Genomic DNA, 16,677 nt, shown 5'->3' on the forward strand with positions numbered 1-16,677 from the left:
AACTCAGACAAAAAATTTTTCATTACTTGTCCTATTTAAAACAAGTAGTTCCTTTTTAAAAGTATTTTTATTTTCATAATAGATTCAGTAATCTACCTTTTGTCATTTTATATCTTCCCCTTTTTCATTTTAGTGTAGATTTAATTATCTACCCATTTATCTTATTTCTTTATCTTTTTTCTCACAGTAGATTCATATCTATATTCTCTTTTTTCTTTTTCTTCTTTTTGTTTAAACAAAACCTCTGAATATAATCTCCTTGTTCAGCTTTTTTCCTGACCATTAACAATTAACAACTTGTAACCAACCATCATAAACAATGACAATATCCATAACTCATTAAACAACCAAAAACTACCCACCCCACTTCTTGGGAATGTGGGCGTCTTTTTCTTAAAATTACTTCCCGCTTTCTAGGGGCAAAGGCATTTTTAAGGAATCCTGAAAAGAAAATTTTTGGGTTAATTGTCAAGTCCTGTATCATTTGTCCAGTCTCTGCATAATGAGAAAGTGCAAGGGCTTGTTTCAGGTCCTTGTTCAAGTAGTCTGTCAGGCTGGATCATCTCAGCTAGCCATCTCAAAATTGTCCTAAGTAGTTTGTAGTCCAAAGTCAATCTTTCCGTGGTGTTAATCAGCTTAATGGCTTTACCATAGTCCATGTGGAATCATCTTTGTGGAGTCCCATCTTCCTTTTGAAGATTTCAAAGTCACTGTTAGGCGTGGTCATGGTTCCCTGCAGATATTTTTTGTGTGTGTGCCTCCTCTGTGGTTTGGAGCAATCACAGTCTGATAAATGTCTGTCTCTGGGAACCATGAACGTTCTTCCCTGGAAGAGAAAATCTTCACAGCAATTTCTCCCCACATTTGTCTTGCCAAACTTTTCCAAACTGACCTTTGCCAATGTTTTCTTGTAACACGATGGTCTGGGCAATTCTTCTCTGAACAAGCAGTAGTAAACCCTTTGTCCCAGGTAGCAACATCACCGCAGTCACCAACATGATGAGAAGCAGCCAGCAACTGGGAGCAGCAGTCACTGCCTCCATGGTCCCACCACCGTTTGTGGCTGGGCCCGGGTTGAAGTTTTTCCTTAGCAAGCCTCCTAGGCTGGCCTCAAACTTGGGATGAGCCTATATATGAGCCTATGGGGGGCTTATTATTCTTATTCAGACCACCACAGTTACCTTACTCTTTCATATGAAAATATTCTTTGGCTTTCTCTCTGCAAAGTTCTTATATGTAGAGGAAGACAGCCATGGACACTGATGACACTGGGTTTGGGCTAGGTCCAGAGCAGAATGAGGATGTGTAGACTAAACGTGCATCTGGGGAGAAGGCTAGATACACATCAGGGCTAGCTAGCGCTGCAGGGAATGTTTCTGCATTGCATACCCAGGGTTTCCATGCTCATCTGGGAGCATGTGGTTTTTCTAGATGTGTATACTTGTTGAAACTCTCTGGGTGTTTGTGTGTCAATGTGTTGCCTGTGTGTATAATGTGTGCTCAATATGCTCATGTGTGTTACCTTGGGCTTGTGTGTCTGTATATATACCTGGATGACTGTGTGATGTATGATGTACATATACCCTGTGTCTTTCCTTACTTTTTCTATGTGTGTTATTTTCCCTGTGTTTCTTCAGGTTCTCACCACCAAGGGCAAGGATATGTACACTACCCAAGTGTCTACCTCTGCCTGTCTGGTGATGTTTATACCACCCCCATGCTCTTTTCTTTGCGAGACACTGTGGATGCAGGAGACAGGTCTCGCCAGGAACGCTGCAGTAAAGAGAATTTCTACTTTTATTGTCCCCTCTGAGTGTGCCTCTACACCCACTCGCACCCACAAAATGCCTTCAGTGAAAATCAACACTGGAAACCAAGTATCTGGGGAGAGTAACTGTATGAGAGCAAGTGAGCCTAAGGATCAGAAAGAGGCAGCTAAATGGGATGGGGTCGTGGGGAGGGAGCTTCCTTACTAAGGGTCCGAACCCTCCGGACAAGAACCCCACCCCCACTCCCCAAATTGCGCATCCCCTATGCGAGGGGGGAGGGGAAGAGGATGCGGTGTGGCGCGTGCGCACTGTAGGATTCAGCACCGCGGACAGAGCCTTCGCCCCCGCCGCCGGCGCGCTCCACCACCTCCCCCAACACCGAGGGCGGGCTGACGTCACTCGCCAGCCCTCCCCAAACTCCCCTTCCCCGCTGCCTTGGTCGCGTCCGCGCCACCGTGGGTCCAGTCGGACCGCACCACGAGAGGCGCGAAATAGGGGGTTGCGGGCGCGACCATACGCGCTGCTGCGGCGGAGCCTCGGCGCTGCCTCAGTCTGCGGCGGGCAGCAGAGGAGTCACGTCGTGCCCGAGAGCGCCGCCGTGCTCCTGGGCCCCACGCGCTCCGCCCCCGCGACCTACGGACCCACTGCCCCTTGGACCCCCTGCCCCAAACCGCCACCATGAACTACCTGCGGCGCCGCCTGTCGGACAGCAACTTCATGGCCAATCTGCCAAATGGGTACATGACAGACCTGCAGCGTCCGCAGCCGCCGCCGCCGCCGCCCTCGGCTGCCAGCCCTGGGGCCACGCCCGGCTCCGTGACCGCCACTGCCGAGAGGGCCTCCACAGCCGCGCCAGTGGCCTCTCCGGCAGCCCCTAGTCCCGGGTCCTCGGGGGGCGGTGGCTTCTTCTCATCACTGTCCAACGCGGTCAAGCAGACCACAGCCGCCGCAGCCGCCACCTTCAGCGAGCAGGTGGGCGGCGGCTCTGGGGGCGCAGGCCGCGGGGGCGCCGCCGCCAGGGTGCTGCTGGTCATCGACGAGCCGCACACCGACTGGTAAGCTGCTGTTGCGCCTCCTCCAGGGCCTGGGTCCCCAGATGTTTCTACAGTGAATGAGCAATTATAGAGCGTCACCCAATTACTTCCTTTTAATGATTAAGCTCAACCCTTCCTTTAAGCTCTGCTTTTACCTCCTCCAAACTAAAATGGGTACAAGGAGCAATTATCTGTTGCCTATACCTCTTCCCCAATCCGCATTCCCAAAAGCCTTTGGCTTCAGTATATGCAGAAAGCTTTCAAAGGCCAAATGTGCCCTGCCCAACTCTTGACGGGAAGGCCTCTTCCCTACTGAGTCTTGTAAACATTTATTCAGTACTTGCAGTATACCTCACTGAAGAACTCTTCCCTTGGGGTCTTTGCCTTTAATGACTTCCATGAGCATGTTTTGAGAGCATGATTCACGCCCTGTTATCCTCACCCTTTGCCCTAAGGCCTCTCTAGTGGATCTTGTGAACATGTATCCAGTTGATGCTGTGTCCCATCCCAGAAGACCTCTTCAAAGACCTTTCAAACCTGTCTGTAAACAGTAATTGAGTAGTGCCTGTTGTGTATTTCACCCCAGTTTCTCATCACATGCTTTGCCTCTAAAGGATCCTATGAACCTTGACTGAATGCCTTCTATGTATTCCAAGTCCAGGTGCGTGCTCTGAAGGGTCGTTCTCTGAAAGGTCTAAGCTCTGAAGGTTGCGTTCTCTGAAGGATCTAAGAGGCGTTAAATGTTTGTCGTGTACCATCCCTAAATGAATCATTTTCCAAGTGTGAATTCTGTAAGCATTTTCAAGCTTTCTGTGTGTGATTCACTGGCAGTCTCTCCTCAATGACCTTTTCCTATAATGAACCTAGAAGACTTTTATCGAGTGCTTCCTGTATCTTCTGTTCTCCAGACACTTTTTCAAAGACCCTTAGTGGATCCATTCAGTATTGATCAGTTCCCCAAAATGTGATCCTTGTCTAAAGGTTCTTTCCTTTAGTATATCCAGCAAGCATCTGTTGAATGTCAGCTGTATATCCCACTCCCAAACCTTTATCCAATGCCTTTTCCTTCAGGGGCTTCCATCAGCATGTACTGAGCACCTTTTGCATGACCCAGCCAAAGGTCTTTCCACAAAGGTCTATGATAAGAGTTAATCCAGTACTCAAATATCTAATACTTGCTGTGGGCACCATTTGGGTCACTTTTGCCAAAGGCTTTTTCTTTCCATCCCTCCTTAGAGCATTTATGGAGCACCTGCTCTTCGCCTTCTCCACAAAAATCTTCCTTGCATGAAAGGAGAACTGTGCTTGCCTAGATCAAATTTCTGCACCCCTTTCCCCTTTCCAGGGGCTTTTCCTCCAAGGATCCGGTGCATATTTATCAAACAATTCTGCATTCATCCCTAGCCTTCCTCACCAAAGGTCATTTGTGAATAGTCAGTGAACACTGATTTCTTGTCCTCTCTGAGCTCCAGTCTGATGACCTTCCTCCAAAGACCCTTTCCTTCAGTGGCTCCCAGAAACATTTATTGAGATCTTCTGTGTGCTTATGCCTGCTCCTCAGCTACCTTTACCAGTAGTGGATGCAGTCAGCACCTATGCAGTACCTGTTGTGTATAGAGAGTACATTTCCCTTCATTATCCCTAGGAGAACCTGCCCCCAACCACAAAGCCTGTCCTCCAAGCTTTCCTCCAATTAACCCAGAACCTGGTATATAAGAATTGTCCCTTTCCCATCACTTTAGTGCCCCCTAAGATTCTCTCTTCTCAACCTTTAAGCCCATACACCAAAAGACTGTTAGTCTATTTAAGCCAGTCAACACTTTCTGAGAACCAACTATATGAGTCATCCCCAGTCTCCTCTTTCCAGGTCTCTGGAAGTTGCTGCCACTGCCTTAACAGCTCACTCTCCAGAGATCTGTTTCAGTCAAAATGTATTGAGTACCATCTGTTGACTAGTTTAATCATCCCTCCCTCATAAGCCCTTAACATTCCATCCTTTCTATTTAAGCCCTTTAATCCATTCTACAGATAGTTATTGTATATTTTCTATGTAACAGAATGTGGATGTAGTTGGTAAGCACTTCTCCATACTAGAAGAACCCTCCCTCAGCTCCCCTTTCTTCTAATCCCAACCACTAGCTGAATTTCCTATAACTTTTCCTACTTATCCCCATCAGCATTTAATGTGCACATGTTGTGTACTTTGAAGAACACATTTCCCCACCTTAAAATCCAATTTCCCCCATTATTCTGACTAGATCCTGCCCCTACACACACACACACACTATGTAGGCATCTCCTCAGCAGTCCTTCCCCTCACCCATCAATCCAGAAAGCACTTATTAATCTCTTGCTGTATTCTGTTCAGGTAACCACATTCTCATCAGTACAGCAAGCTGTTCCACTTTTCCTCCAGCAACCCTTAAAATGTGTATTGAGCACAGTTCATGATTCCTTCACTATAAGCTGTCCCCCAGGGCACTGTCATTTGGCTCCATTTGCTTTATTGAACTCAGCAAACATTAATGCGGCCTGTACTACATATTGGTAGATGTTTCTTCTCTGCTTCAACCCTACAGACAGATTATCTAATTGCTTTTCCCCCCAGTTTCTCAACTGAATGCTGGTGTCCATTCCCTTTTCTGTAATTGTAATCTAATGCTTTCTATTTTTCTTCTAATCTCCAGCAAAGTTTTATTGAGTACTTACTGAACTCAGCAAAAGACTAGTCCCCCTCTCCTTCAGCATCCCAGAAGCCCCCATTTATTCCAATAGCTCCTTCAATCTTTCTCCGCTAGTAAATTTGGCAAATATTAATTTAGTGTCTGCTAGGTATGTAGTGACGTTGATAGAAGGAGAGAGCCTAAGTATACCAGGCTCAATGTGGGAACAGAGAAATTTCAGACTTGCAGAACCATGAAAGCTTTGAGGATTTCAGGTTGGAATAAAAGGAGTTTTACAATTTTGTGATAAATGCATACCTATGTATAGCCTGGTGCCATCTCTCCAGTCTTCACCACCCTTCTTTCTTTCTTTCTGAGCCTCCATGCTTTGAAGTTGCATCCTCTAAGTTGAGAGGATTTAATTTTTTAATGTTTTAAGGCATGGTCTCCCTATGTAGCCCAGGCTGGCCTTGAACTTGTGATTCTGCTGCATCCACCTCATAAGAGCTAGGATTTATAGGCATGTGCCACTATACTCTGCCCCATCTCTCCTTTTTAGAGATAATTTGGTCCAGTGTTTTCCAATCTGTGGGTCACCTATTGCCCATGACCAGCATTCCACCTTCTACACAAAGCAAGATAAATGAAAATAGAGAACATAATATGTTTTACATAGTAAGCAATTATCTAATAAGTCTGTTATTCCAATAATATATACAATATATTATGTATACTATATATTGTATATGACATAGACTACATATTGCATGTGCTACATAATGACTTTATACTGTATAATGCATCTACAAGTATAGGATTTTCTTCACAAAATGGAATAAAATAGAACAGGAAATACAAAACCACATTGCATATAGTAATTATTTACCAAAACTTTTTTTTGAGAGAGAGAGCCTTGCTATGTAACCCAGGCTGACTTCAAATTCATGATCCTCCTGTCTATATCTCCCAAGCGATGGACTACTAATATATAGGACTATGACCAGTTGAAACTTTAATTCCAATTATATATGTATACTTATGCATATTCTACTAAACATTCAGAGACATGTATGATATTTATTTTATGTGCTCTATATTATATAAGGCATATCTGAATCCTGTTTGTCGTAAAACATATGGGTCTTATATAATATGTATATATATAGCATGAGTTATTATGTAAATATGTATATAGTGGGTTATGTAAACTGTGTTTCTTATTGTGGCTTCTTTTCTTAGATAGACTTCCCTGGAGACCCTTCACCTTCAGCTAGCACCTCTGTTGGTCTCAGTGGCTTACTTGGTGGGTGATCCATTCCTTCATCTTTGAAGGATCCCTGAGCCTGTGTTCCCACACCTGACTCAGACTCTGACTGCTTCCTTGTCTACTTACCATGAAAGCTCAACAAGGAGTTCCAACAGTTGCCAAAGTGGATGGCCTGGGTGCCAAATCTGCTCCTTACTGCCCCCAGTGTGTACCAACAGCCCTACCTCCTCCTTCCTAGCAATCAATGTTACATTCTTCTGCTAGTGGCTTCTCTTTACTTATCAAAAGAAACCTGAAGTGCCCAGGTGGTGATCATAGCTTAGAGTTTAATGGGATTCTTGCTATATCCCCTGATAGTAGTATCCCCCTCTTGGAGAACCAGGACCTCTAACCTTGCAGAAACCTGAAGGAACAGGAAGCACAGATTCTAAAAGTGGATCACTGGGATTGATGGTAAGCTGGGCTATTCCCATTGTGACCTCTGACTTACCAGATTCATGTGCTCTACCTATTAGAAGAACAGTATATAGAATGGTCATGGACTTAGGGTTTGCACTGCCTTTAGGAAGGGAATGCCCATTCTTGCATGGTGTCATCTCCAAAATGAGGTCATACCTATAACTTCATTCTCTCAGGCCAGCAGCCTCTGGGTGGTGTGTTATGGAACCTCACTGGTTGATTCCATAGTCATAGGCCACTTTTGCACCTCTTTGCCTTCCTTTACTTTGTTATGACATGTGTACTTTGGTTTGCTATAGTGTTATATGGGATCCCATGCTTCTGAGAATCAAGTATTGTTTAAACCTTTGGACAACGATGCTTGCTAGTCTTAGTCAGAAAATGAAAAGGCAAACCACACATGAAAATTACTAGTCAAAATAGATCACCATTCTTTCCAACATAGAAGAAGCCCAATGCAGTCAGCTTGTCCCAAGTGGCTGGTTAGTCTTGAAGTATAGCGTCATATCAAAAATTCAATGTTGATCTCTCTTGCTGGAAACTGGAAACTCCACGCATAGTTTTTATCTCTGCTGCTATTGCCATTTCATTTGTGTGCCCATCTGCTAGCACTGGGATGGTTCATTAAAGGCTGGCTGACATCATCTGGCTGACTCATCCTATCTACTTGGTTGCCTAGTACCACTACCATGGTGGATGAAGCCTAGTGGGTGTTAGCACACAGTACAAAGATCTTCACTCCTCCCTTTTTGCCCACTCCATATGTTCATGCACAGTGCTGTACCTCAGATCTCCCTGTCAAGATCTTCCAGTCATTTTCCTTCCTAGCCCCTGAACAACCAGACAAGCTACTCAACATTGTCCATAAATATCTGACTTTATTATTTGGTGGGTGTGGCCTCACTCCACTCATAATGAGCTATTTTGGGTGCATAATCTCTTGGTGTCCTATGGTCAAGCATTCTATCTTTTTTTTTTAAGATTTATTTATTTATTATGTATACAGTATTCTGCTTGCACATATGCCTGCATGCCAGAAGAGGGCACCAGATCTCATTATAGATGGTTGTGAGCCACCATGTGGTTGCTGGGAATTGAACTCAGGACCTCTGGAAGAACAGCCAGTGCTCTTAACCTCTGAGCCATCTCTCCAGCCCCCAAGCATTCTATCTTTATCAGAGAGAAATTCTGCAATGGAATCTGTTTTTCAGCCAGCATATAATTTAGCCGGGCATGGTGGGTGGCACTTTCCTGCAATCTGACATCAGGGAGCTAAGGTATAAGGATCCGTAGTTTGATGCCAGCCTGGGCTACATAGCAAGTCTCAAAACAGATGGAGCTACATAGTAAAACCCTATCTCAAATACAACAACCACAAAGGTATCTAAGCCCCTACTGCAGATGGCATGGCCTAGCTCCAGAACCCCAAGAGTCTCATACTTAGGCTTCTCATAGGCTCCACACTGCATCCATCTCCACTACTGACACCCCTGGTATCAGAGGACTTGCCAGGTCAAATGGGTTAAGTTGCAGAATTGTTTGTATCATATTCTGAATCTGCCACAGAGCCCTCTTACGCTACTCAGAGCTGACAACTTCACATGTCACCTGAAACATGGATCCAGATGTAAAATATGTTTCCAGAACTTGAAAGAAGCCTGCCTTCTGTTTTAACAGTAGAGGGCATGAAATGCAAAGCTTTGCTCTATGCAGTGGAAGTGTTGTCTTGGCATGTTTTTGGTCACTGGGTCCCTAAAAATATTACTAATATGATAGGTCCCTGGGTCTTTGGATGGTTTCTCTCCTACCCTCTCAAGCTCAAGAGAGACATGGTCTTACTATGTAACCTAGAACAACCTGGAACTCACTAGGTAGCCTAGGCTAGCCTCAAATTCATGATCCTCCTGCTTTAGGCCTCTGAGTGCTGTGCTACCATCCCCACCTTAGATCACATGTGTCTTATCAAAGCAATATGCTAACCATCTCTTATTCATCTTGCATAATCAGTATGATGTAACTGATATAATGGTCCAGTGTGATATTCTGTGGGATGTCCAGATGGTCCAGATTCCTTTGGACTATATTATAGTGTAGGTTGAGAGAAAGAAAATAGCCTTATGGAAAAACCATCGACAAATATTGTCAAAACCACGTGAACTGTTTCTGGTCCTCTTTTCTAATCAGAATTGAAGAAGTACATTTGCCAAATTGATGGCTGCCTGTCATACCTGATACATTATTAATCTATAATAATGATAACATGTCCAGTATGGTAGCTGCAAACAGAGGTACTAATTAGTGACATTTGCAGCAGTCAACAAGAATTCTCTGGATCTGTCCAGTCTTCTCAGAGACACAACTGGTTAATGCATTGGAGATATGATGAGACAAGTGCCCTTGCAGCCTTTCCAGATCTTTCTGACTGGCCCCATTTTCTAACATCTCCTCCAGAATGTATACAAATTGCTTTTGATTTACTGTTGTTTTGTTCTGGTTTCTTTTCCAGTGCTAGGGTTGAAATCCAGAACCCCATGCATATTAGGCAAGTGTTCTGCCACTGAGCTATACACCCAGCCCTGATTTACTGTTTTGGTAGGGGCATGAAGGTGCCATATCAGAAGCTTCTCTTTGGACTTCTCCTCTGCAATAACTCCTCTGACCCCACTGGGGTCAGTCATGGAAATGAACATTAGGGTGTCTCTGGGTCCAGGGAACTCACTGTGAGCAGGATCTAGTTATTGGTCAGTTTTCCAGGGTAGTAATTTGGAGTGGATCCTGAGCAGAGTAGGCACTGACAAAGGTATGTACTCCATTCAAGGCCTTTTGCATTGTTCCCATCAGAGGGAAGGTTTCTATGTAGTAAGAGTGAGTAGACTGCTTCTGCTGGTATAGTGGGTTCAGGCAGGTCTTATAAGTTCAGGATGTTTAACTGCATTATCCATGTATCCTTGTCCCACACCTTAGGGTACTACTCCTGTCCTGTCCACTATACTTAAATCCTGAGCCTGGTCTTCCCTTCTGTTTGCTCTCTGGCTGCAGGTTAAGGTTTCTTTAAAAAGAGCCAGGGGCATCCTCTACCTTTCATATTTGCCTTGAATTGGTAGTTATTCACTGTCAATATATCAGATCTGTCTGCAGTTAACCAGTGCCATTAAACAAACAGTTACTCCAATCTGGTTGCCATTTCCCTCACATCTGGCAAGTGTCAAGGATATTTCACCAGCTGCTTCACTTTCCTCCACAAGATTCCTAATTTTTTGTTTTTTGGTTTTTTTTTTTCAAGACAGGGTTTCTCTGTGTAGCTTTAGAGCCTGTCCTGGAACTCGCTTTGTAGACCAGGCTGGCTTCAAACTCACAGAGATCCGCCTGGCTCTGCCTCCCGAGTGCTGGGATTAAAGGCGTGCGCCACCACTCTCCGGCATCCTATTGCAATCCACCATCAGGAAAAGTCATTGCTGCTCCCAAACACCAGGGGCCCATTGTGTCACTCTTCATCACTCAAGAAAAAATACCGTATTTCATCTTTTGCCATTGTGACACCTCCAATGTCATTGGGCCTGCCACATAATATGGCATCCTCCTTACAATACAAATTGGGCCTGCTACAGAGGAATTTATATGGCTACAGTGTATTATGGGCTATCTGTACTACATCTCCTGGCACTCAGGGTGCTCACTTCCAACACGGTGCTGGATGACCCAGCTACGGAATCATGTTAAGAGTCTTCTTCTGTACTTTGACTCCTACCTATAGCCTAGTGTTATAGGTTGACTTCCTGGAACAGACTCAAGAGGCAGAGATTTTCATGCAGAAGGCCTACTGGGTATGTCTTTTGCACCAACACTGTAAAGAGTATATAGGGTTGAGCAGAGGAGAAGCTAGGCCATCATCAGGTCAGAGGCCTCAGCTGTTCCTAGGGGGTGTAGAGACATCCCTTCAGAGTCAGCCTAGAATGAAGCAAAGAGTCTAGCCTTCTGTCATAGTTAGGGTTATCATTGCTATGATGAAATACCATGACTAAAAGCACATTGGAAAGGAAGGGTTTACTTGGCTTACACTTCCATATCGTAGTCCATCACTGAAAAAAGTCAGGGCAGGAATTCAAAGAGGGCAAGCCATGAAGGAGTGCTGGGTAGCTGGCTAGCTCCCTGTAGCTTGTTTGGCCTTCTTCCTTCTTCCTATTTTTTTTAACTTTTCAGAGTTTTTTTTTAATAGTCAAATGCAGAGGTCTAGTTCATTTCAGCTCCTTCACTGCTATACCAGGGTTCAAGCTTCTCTGCCTTCTCCTTGTCTGTGATGACCAGGGTGTAAAGGTATCTGCTACAGCAAACCTTGAACTTCACATTGTCATCATCATCATCCTTTTTTTTTTTTGCTTGTTTATTTGTTTTTTGAGACAGGGTATCTCTGTGTAACAGCCCTGGATGTCCTGGAACTCACTTTGTAGACGAGGTTGGCCTCAAACTCAGAGATCCTCCTGCCTCTACCTCCCAAGTGCTGGGATTAAAGGCGTGCACCACTGCCAGGTCTCCTTGTCCTTCTTGATCTTGATGGATTTTTCATGCTTCTGCTGGGATGTGAGCAGAAAGTTCTTGATTTCCTCAATTTTCCAAGGTGTGGGGACAGGCACTCGGCATTGTTGACCATGCTCAAAAAAACGTGGCAGAACCAAAGAGTACACAAAAACTAGCCTGCTTTCTTATAGAACCCAGGACAACTAGCCCAGGAGTAGCATCATCAACATTGGGCTGGGCCATCCTATAACAATCACTAATTGAGAAAATGCCCTACAGGTTTGTTTGCCTACAGCCCAATCTTATGGAGGTATTTTCTCAGTTGAAGCTCCCTCCTCTCTGATGACTTTAGTTAGTGTCAAGTTGACATAAAATATCCAGCACACTTTCATACCCACTTTGAGACCAGAAATAGGTCAGGGTCTAAACTCAAGAAATTAAGTGTTGCTGGGCCTAGTGGCTCGCACCTTTAATCCAAGCACTTGGGAGGCAGATCTCTATGAGTTCAAGGTCAGCTTAGTCTACAAAGCAAGTTTCAGGCCATCCAGGGCTACACAGTGAGAGAGAGATCTTGTCTCAAAAAAAAGAAAGAAGGAAGGGAGGGAGGAAGGAAGGGAGGGAGGGAGGGAGGGAGGGAGGGAGGGAGGGAGGATATTGGGTGTCACCTTGGCCAAGGCAATTGCCTGTAGCAGAAGACAATTCTCAATGGAGACAAAGCCATGATCTGTCAAAGGAACCAAGACTTTTTGGCTCTAAACAGGAACTTGAGCAGAAACTACAGTAGCCCCTACACTTATTGTCAAAAAACAAACAAACAAGCAAACTGAGACAGACACAGAGAGAGACAGAGACACAGATGGAGGGGGACAGAGAGCTCAAAAGAAAGAGACAATATACAGAGAAAAAGGAAAAAGAAATAGCTGTTCTTGAGTCCTTCACACCAGTGAAGCCAACAGAACCCACTTGTGCAGTGTAAATGTGTCAGAGTTGCTGACTGTGTACATGCTAGTGACCAGTGTCCCTAGGAGTGTCTCTTCCTTTCATCCCCCCTCCACGAAAATCCTGACTGGAGCTTCTGTGAAGAAGCCTATCTGGCAGTGGTGGAGCATGCCTTTAATACCAGTAGAGGCAATTGGATCTGTGGGAGTTCAAGGCCAGCCTGGTTTACAGTGTGAGTTCCAGGACAGTCAGGGCTACACAGAGAAACCCTACCTCAAAAAACCAAAACCAAAAAGAAAAAAGAAAAAAGAAGCCTGTCTGGTAGAAATTCTGAGCCTGGAAGAGGAGGCTGCTGGAAGCTGAGCTTAGCTGGGGTGGGGCTAGAGACAATGACACAGCAATTTGTGATGTGCCTACTGCTGCTGCTCCTATTCATCTTCTTGAGGCTTCCTCTCATCCTCAGCTGCATTCCTCCCTTCCTCATCATTGCTGGCTACAGCTTCTTTACAACCAGCCGAAGCCTGCATTCCTCAATTGGCTGCTCCTGTTCAGATGCAACTGTCCACCCATAGCTGTTGGGTCCCCCACAGCAGATGACACCCATGATCAAGGTGCTGCTTCATGGTAAAGGAGAGAACAGAGAGATACTTTGGGCCCCTGATGACATAAGTACCAAGAACCACACAGGCACTGAAACATAACACGCTACAGGCACATCATGAATTTATACTCTCTTATGTTTTTGGCCGTTTACAGACCTCCACACATTCAAAGTGACCTAGCACCATTCATTTTCCAAAGCTTTTTACTGGAACATTTAGAATAGTAATGTCATGAGACATCGTATTTCGGGACATGCCTGCCCTCTATAGTTTAAGAAAACATCTCCCAATGTCTTTTATATACTTCCACAGAGATTACAATAGACTTTATTGTTCACAAAGTATTGTCAATTAATTTTTGCAAACTATTACAATTTTAAAGTATTATGTGTTTTCTGTACCAGCACTGAAGGGGAAAAGAATTGAAGGGACCAGCCTAGATGTGGTCTTCATGTCTGAGATCCGAACATTAATAGATGTGCCCTTCTGTATTTCTCTCCAGGGCAAAATACTTCAAAGGGAAGAAGATCCATGGAGAAATTGACATTAAAGTAGAGCAAGTAAGTTGAGCAGATGGGCTTGAAACTCCATTGTCTGGGACTCACTTACATGATGTGGGCAAATCATTGATTTTTTATTTTTTGTCTTTTCCAGGCTGAATTCTCTGATCTCAATCTTGTGGCTCATGCCAATGGTGGGTTCTCTGTGGACATGGAAGTTCTTCGGAATGGGGTCAAAGTTGTGAGGTGAGTATGAAAAAGGCACACTGGTGTTTTGGTAAAAAGTATAAAGGACTCCCTTATAACTGAGGAAGAGTCACTAACTCCCTATGCATCTTCAGTGAGCAAAATCTTGGGTGTACCGTGTGGTGGTGGGGGAGTCTAAATAGCCAAGGATCCTAGCAGGCCACAAGGAAACTTTTCAATTATTCATTCAACAAACATTTGTTAAACATCTGCTTCATGCTAGGTGCTGTCCTCAGCACTTGACACCAACAGATATTTATTTAGCATCTACTGTATACCAAGAGCTCTTCTACATGCTGAGTGACCTAATGGTGAACAAAACAAAACAACCCCCCCTCAAAAAAATATAAAACCCTTTTGCCCTTAATTTGTTCTATAAACAAATAATAAGAAAATGCAAAATTACAAAGCAAAGCCCAGAACAGTAAAGCAGATGTTGTGCTTTTTGGAACATAATGGGGTTTGCAGTTTGAATAGGGTGGCCAGGCAGCATAAGAAACGGTTGAGAACGTCCTGAAGAAGGTGAAGGAGAGATCCCTGTAGGTTTGCTGGGTAGAATATTGCGGACAGAGGGAAGAGCTCACATATCCCCTGAGACTGCAGTCTATTCTGAGGAGCATACTCAGAAGACAACTGAGAGTCTGAGAGACTATGACCAGGGAGATGCAGAGCTCAATGGGTAGAGTTGCATGCAACCTGACCTTCAGCAGATAGGAAAGTCTGAAAAGGAATCAATCACCAGATGGGGAAAGGGTGGGAACAAAACTCCAGGCAAAAGGATCAGCTTGTGCATATGTGCAGAGGGAAGAAAACACTTTGCAATTTCCAGAAGCTATGAATACTTAAAAATTCAATAGAGTAGTAGGGAACTTCCTGGCTGGTGGGGGAGCCCAATACACACACACTCAACATTCCTATCCCTGTCCCTAACCCAGGTCTCTGAAGCCAGACTTTGTGCTGATCCGCCAGCATGCCTTCAGCATGGCACGTAATGGAGACTACCGCAGTTTGGTCATTGGGCTGCAGTATGCTGGAATCCCCAGTGTTAACTCTTTGCATTCTGTCTACAACTTCTGTGACAAACCCTGGGTGGTAAGTTACAAGAAGAGTGCTACTAGAGATGAAATTGCTCACATGTACATGTGGGAATCTGGAGCCACTCTCTTTGGGGAAGTGAACATATTTAAAAGCTTAATATGTGAGTTAGCTTTACATCACTGTAACAAATACCTGAGATAATCAACTCACAAAAAGAAATGGTTTATTTTAGCTCAGTTTTCAACATTTCAAGCCATGGTATGTTGGCCCTGTTGCTTTGGGCTTGCAGAAAGACAGGGCATCATGGTGGAAGTGCACAGTGGAACAAAGTTATCTCTCTTGTGGCCTGTAAATAAAACACAAAGAGAGAGAAAGGAAGAAACCAGGGAGTTATAATTCCCTTTAAGAGTACCCAACAACAACAACCTAAAACATCTTAGGTCACACCTCTTAAAGTTTCCACACCCCCACAACAGTACCACTCTGGGGAACAAATTTTTTTAACACATGAGCCTTGAGGACATTCCAGATCCAAACTAGCACTTGGGGTCCCAGCTTAGAGACTCCCCGGAGGTAAGAAACCTACTGATCCATGTCTCCTGGTTCTCATAGTTTGCCCAGATGGTTCGACTACACAAGAAGCTTGGAACAGAGGAATTCCCTCTGATTGATCAGACTTTCTACCCCAATCACAAAGAGATGGTAAGCCTGGGAGAATAGAGTGGGAAAGAGTCAGAACTACTGCAATATTACCAATGGCTGTATTGGTACTATGATATCTGAGTGTTACAGGTGGAAATTTAGAGCAGTTGTTCTCAACCTGTGGGTCATGACCCCTTTCTGAGTTACCTATCAGATATCCTTCATATCAGATATTTACGTTACAATTCATAACAGTAGCAAAATTAAAGTTATGAAATAGCAACAAAATAATTTTGTGGTTCAGGGGGTCACCACAACATGAGGAACTGTATTAAAGGGTCACAGCATTAGGAAGGTTGAGAACCACTGGTGTAGAAGAATAAAGTTGCTTTGTGATTAAGTCTATTATACAAGTTGAGTAGCCTTTGTCCAAAATGCTTAAAAATCATAAATGCTTCAGATTTCAAATTTTTTGGATTTTGAAATATTTGTGTTTGTATAAGGTATTTTGAGTATTGGATTCAAGTCCAAAGTTTATTTTTATTTTATATATGTGTGTGCTTTGCCTGTATGTGTGTCTGTGCACCACATTCATGCAGTGCCCATGGAGGCCAGAGAAGGATGTCAAATCCCCTGAAATTGGAGTTACAAACAGTTATGAGCTGCCATATGGGTGGTAGAAACTGAACCTCAGTCCTCTGTAAGAGTTCTATTTTTTTTCTTTTTCAGTTTTTCAAGACAGGGTTTATCTGTGTAGTTTTGGTGTCTGTCCTGAATCTCACTCTGTAGACCAGGCTGGCCTCGAACTCACAGAGATCCGCCTGGCTCTGCCTCCCGAGTGCTGGGATTAAAGGCGTGTGCCAGGCTCTGTAAGAGTTCTTGTTTTGTTTTTTTTTTTTTTTTTTGGTATTTCGAGACAGGGTTTCTCTGTGTAGCTTTGCGCCTTTCCTGGGACTCACTTGGTAGCCCGGGCTGGCCTCGAACTCACAGAGATCCGCCTGGC

The 16,677-nt window shown here is 44.2% G+C and overlaps 1 protein-coding gene across 2 annotated transcripts in view; it reads left to right on the plus strand.

The window, feature by feature from the left end:
* Positions 1-2,332: 2,332 nt before the first annotated feature.
* Syn1 (synapsin I) overlaps positions 2,333-16,677 on the plus strand; it is a 46,465-nt gene continuing 32,120 nt past the window's right edge. For both annotated transcript variants that reach the window (XM_052713635.1, XM_052714394.1), the window contains exons 1-5: positions 2,333-2,824; positions 13,751-13,808; positions 13,903-13,994; positions 14,930-15,086; positions 15,645-15,734. In XM_052713635.1, the coding sequence (XP_052569595.1) occupies positions 2,448-2,824; positions 13,751-13,808; positions 13,903-13,994; positions 14,930-15,086; positions 15,645-15,734 (774 nt within the window). In that variant the 5' untranslated portion in view covers positions 2,333-2,447. The remainder of the gene's footprint in view (positions 2,825-13,750; positions 13,809-13,902; positions 13,995-14,929; positions 15,087-15,644; positions 15,735-16,677) is intronic.

This window comes from Peromyscus californicus, unplaced genomic scaffold (genome assembly GCF_007827085.1).
Source record: "Peromyscus californicus insignis strain IS unplaced genomic scaffold, ASM782708v3 Scaffold_10__1_contigs__length_136768540, whole genome shotgun sequence".
NCBI classification, from domain to species: domain Eukaryota; kingdom Metazoa; phylum Chordata; class Mammalia; order Rodentia; family Cricetidae; genus Peromyscus; species Peromyscus californicus.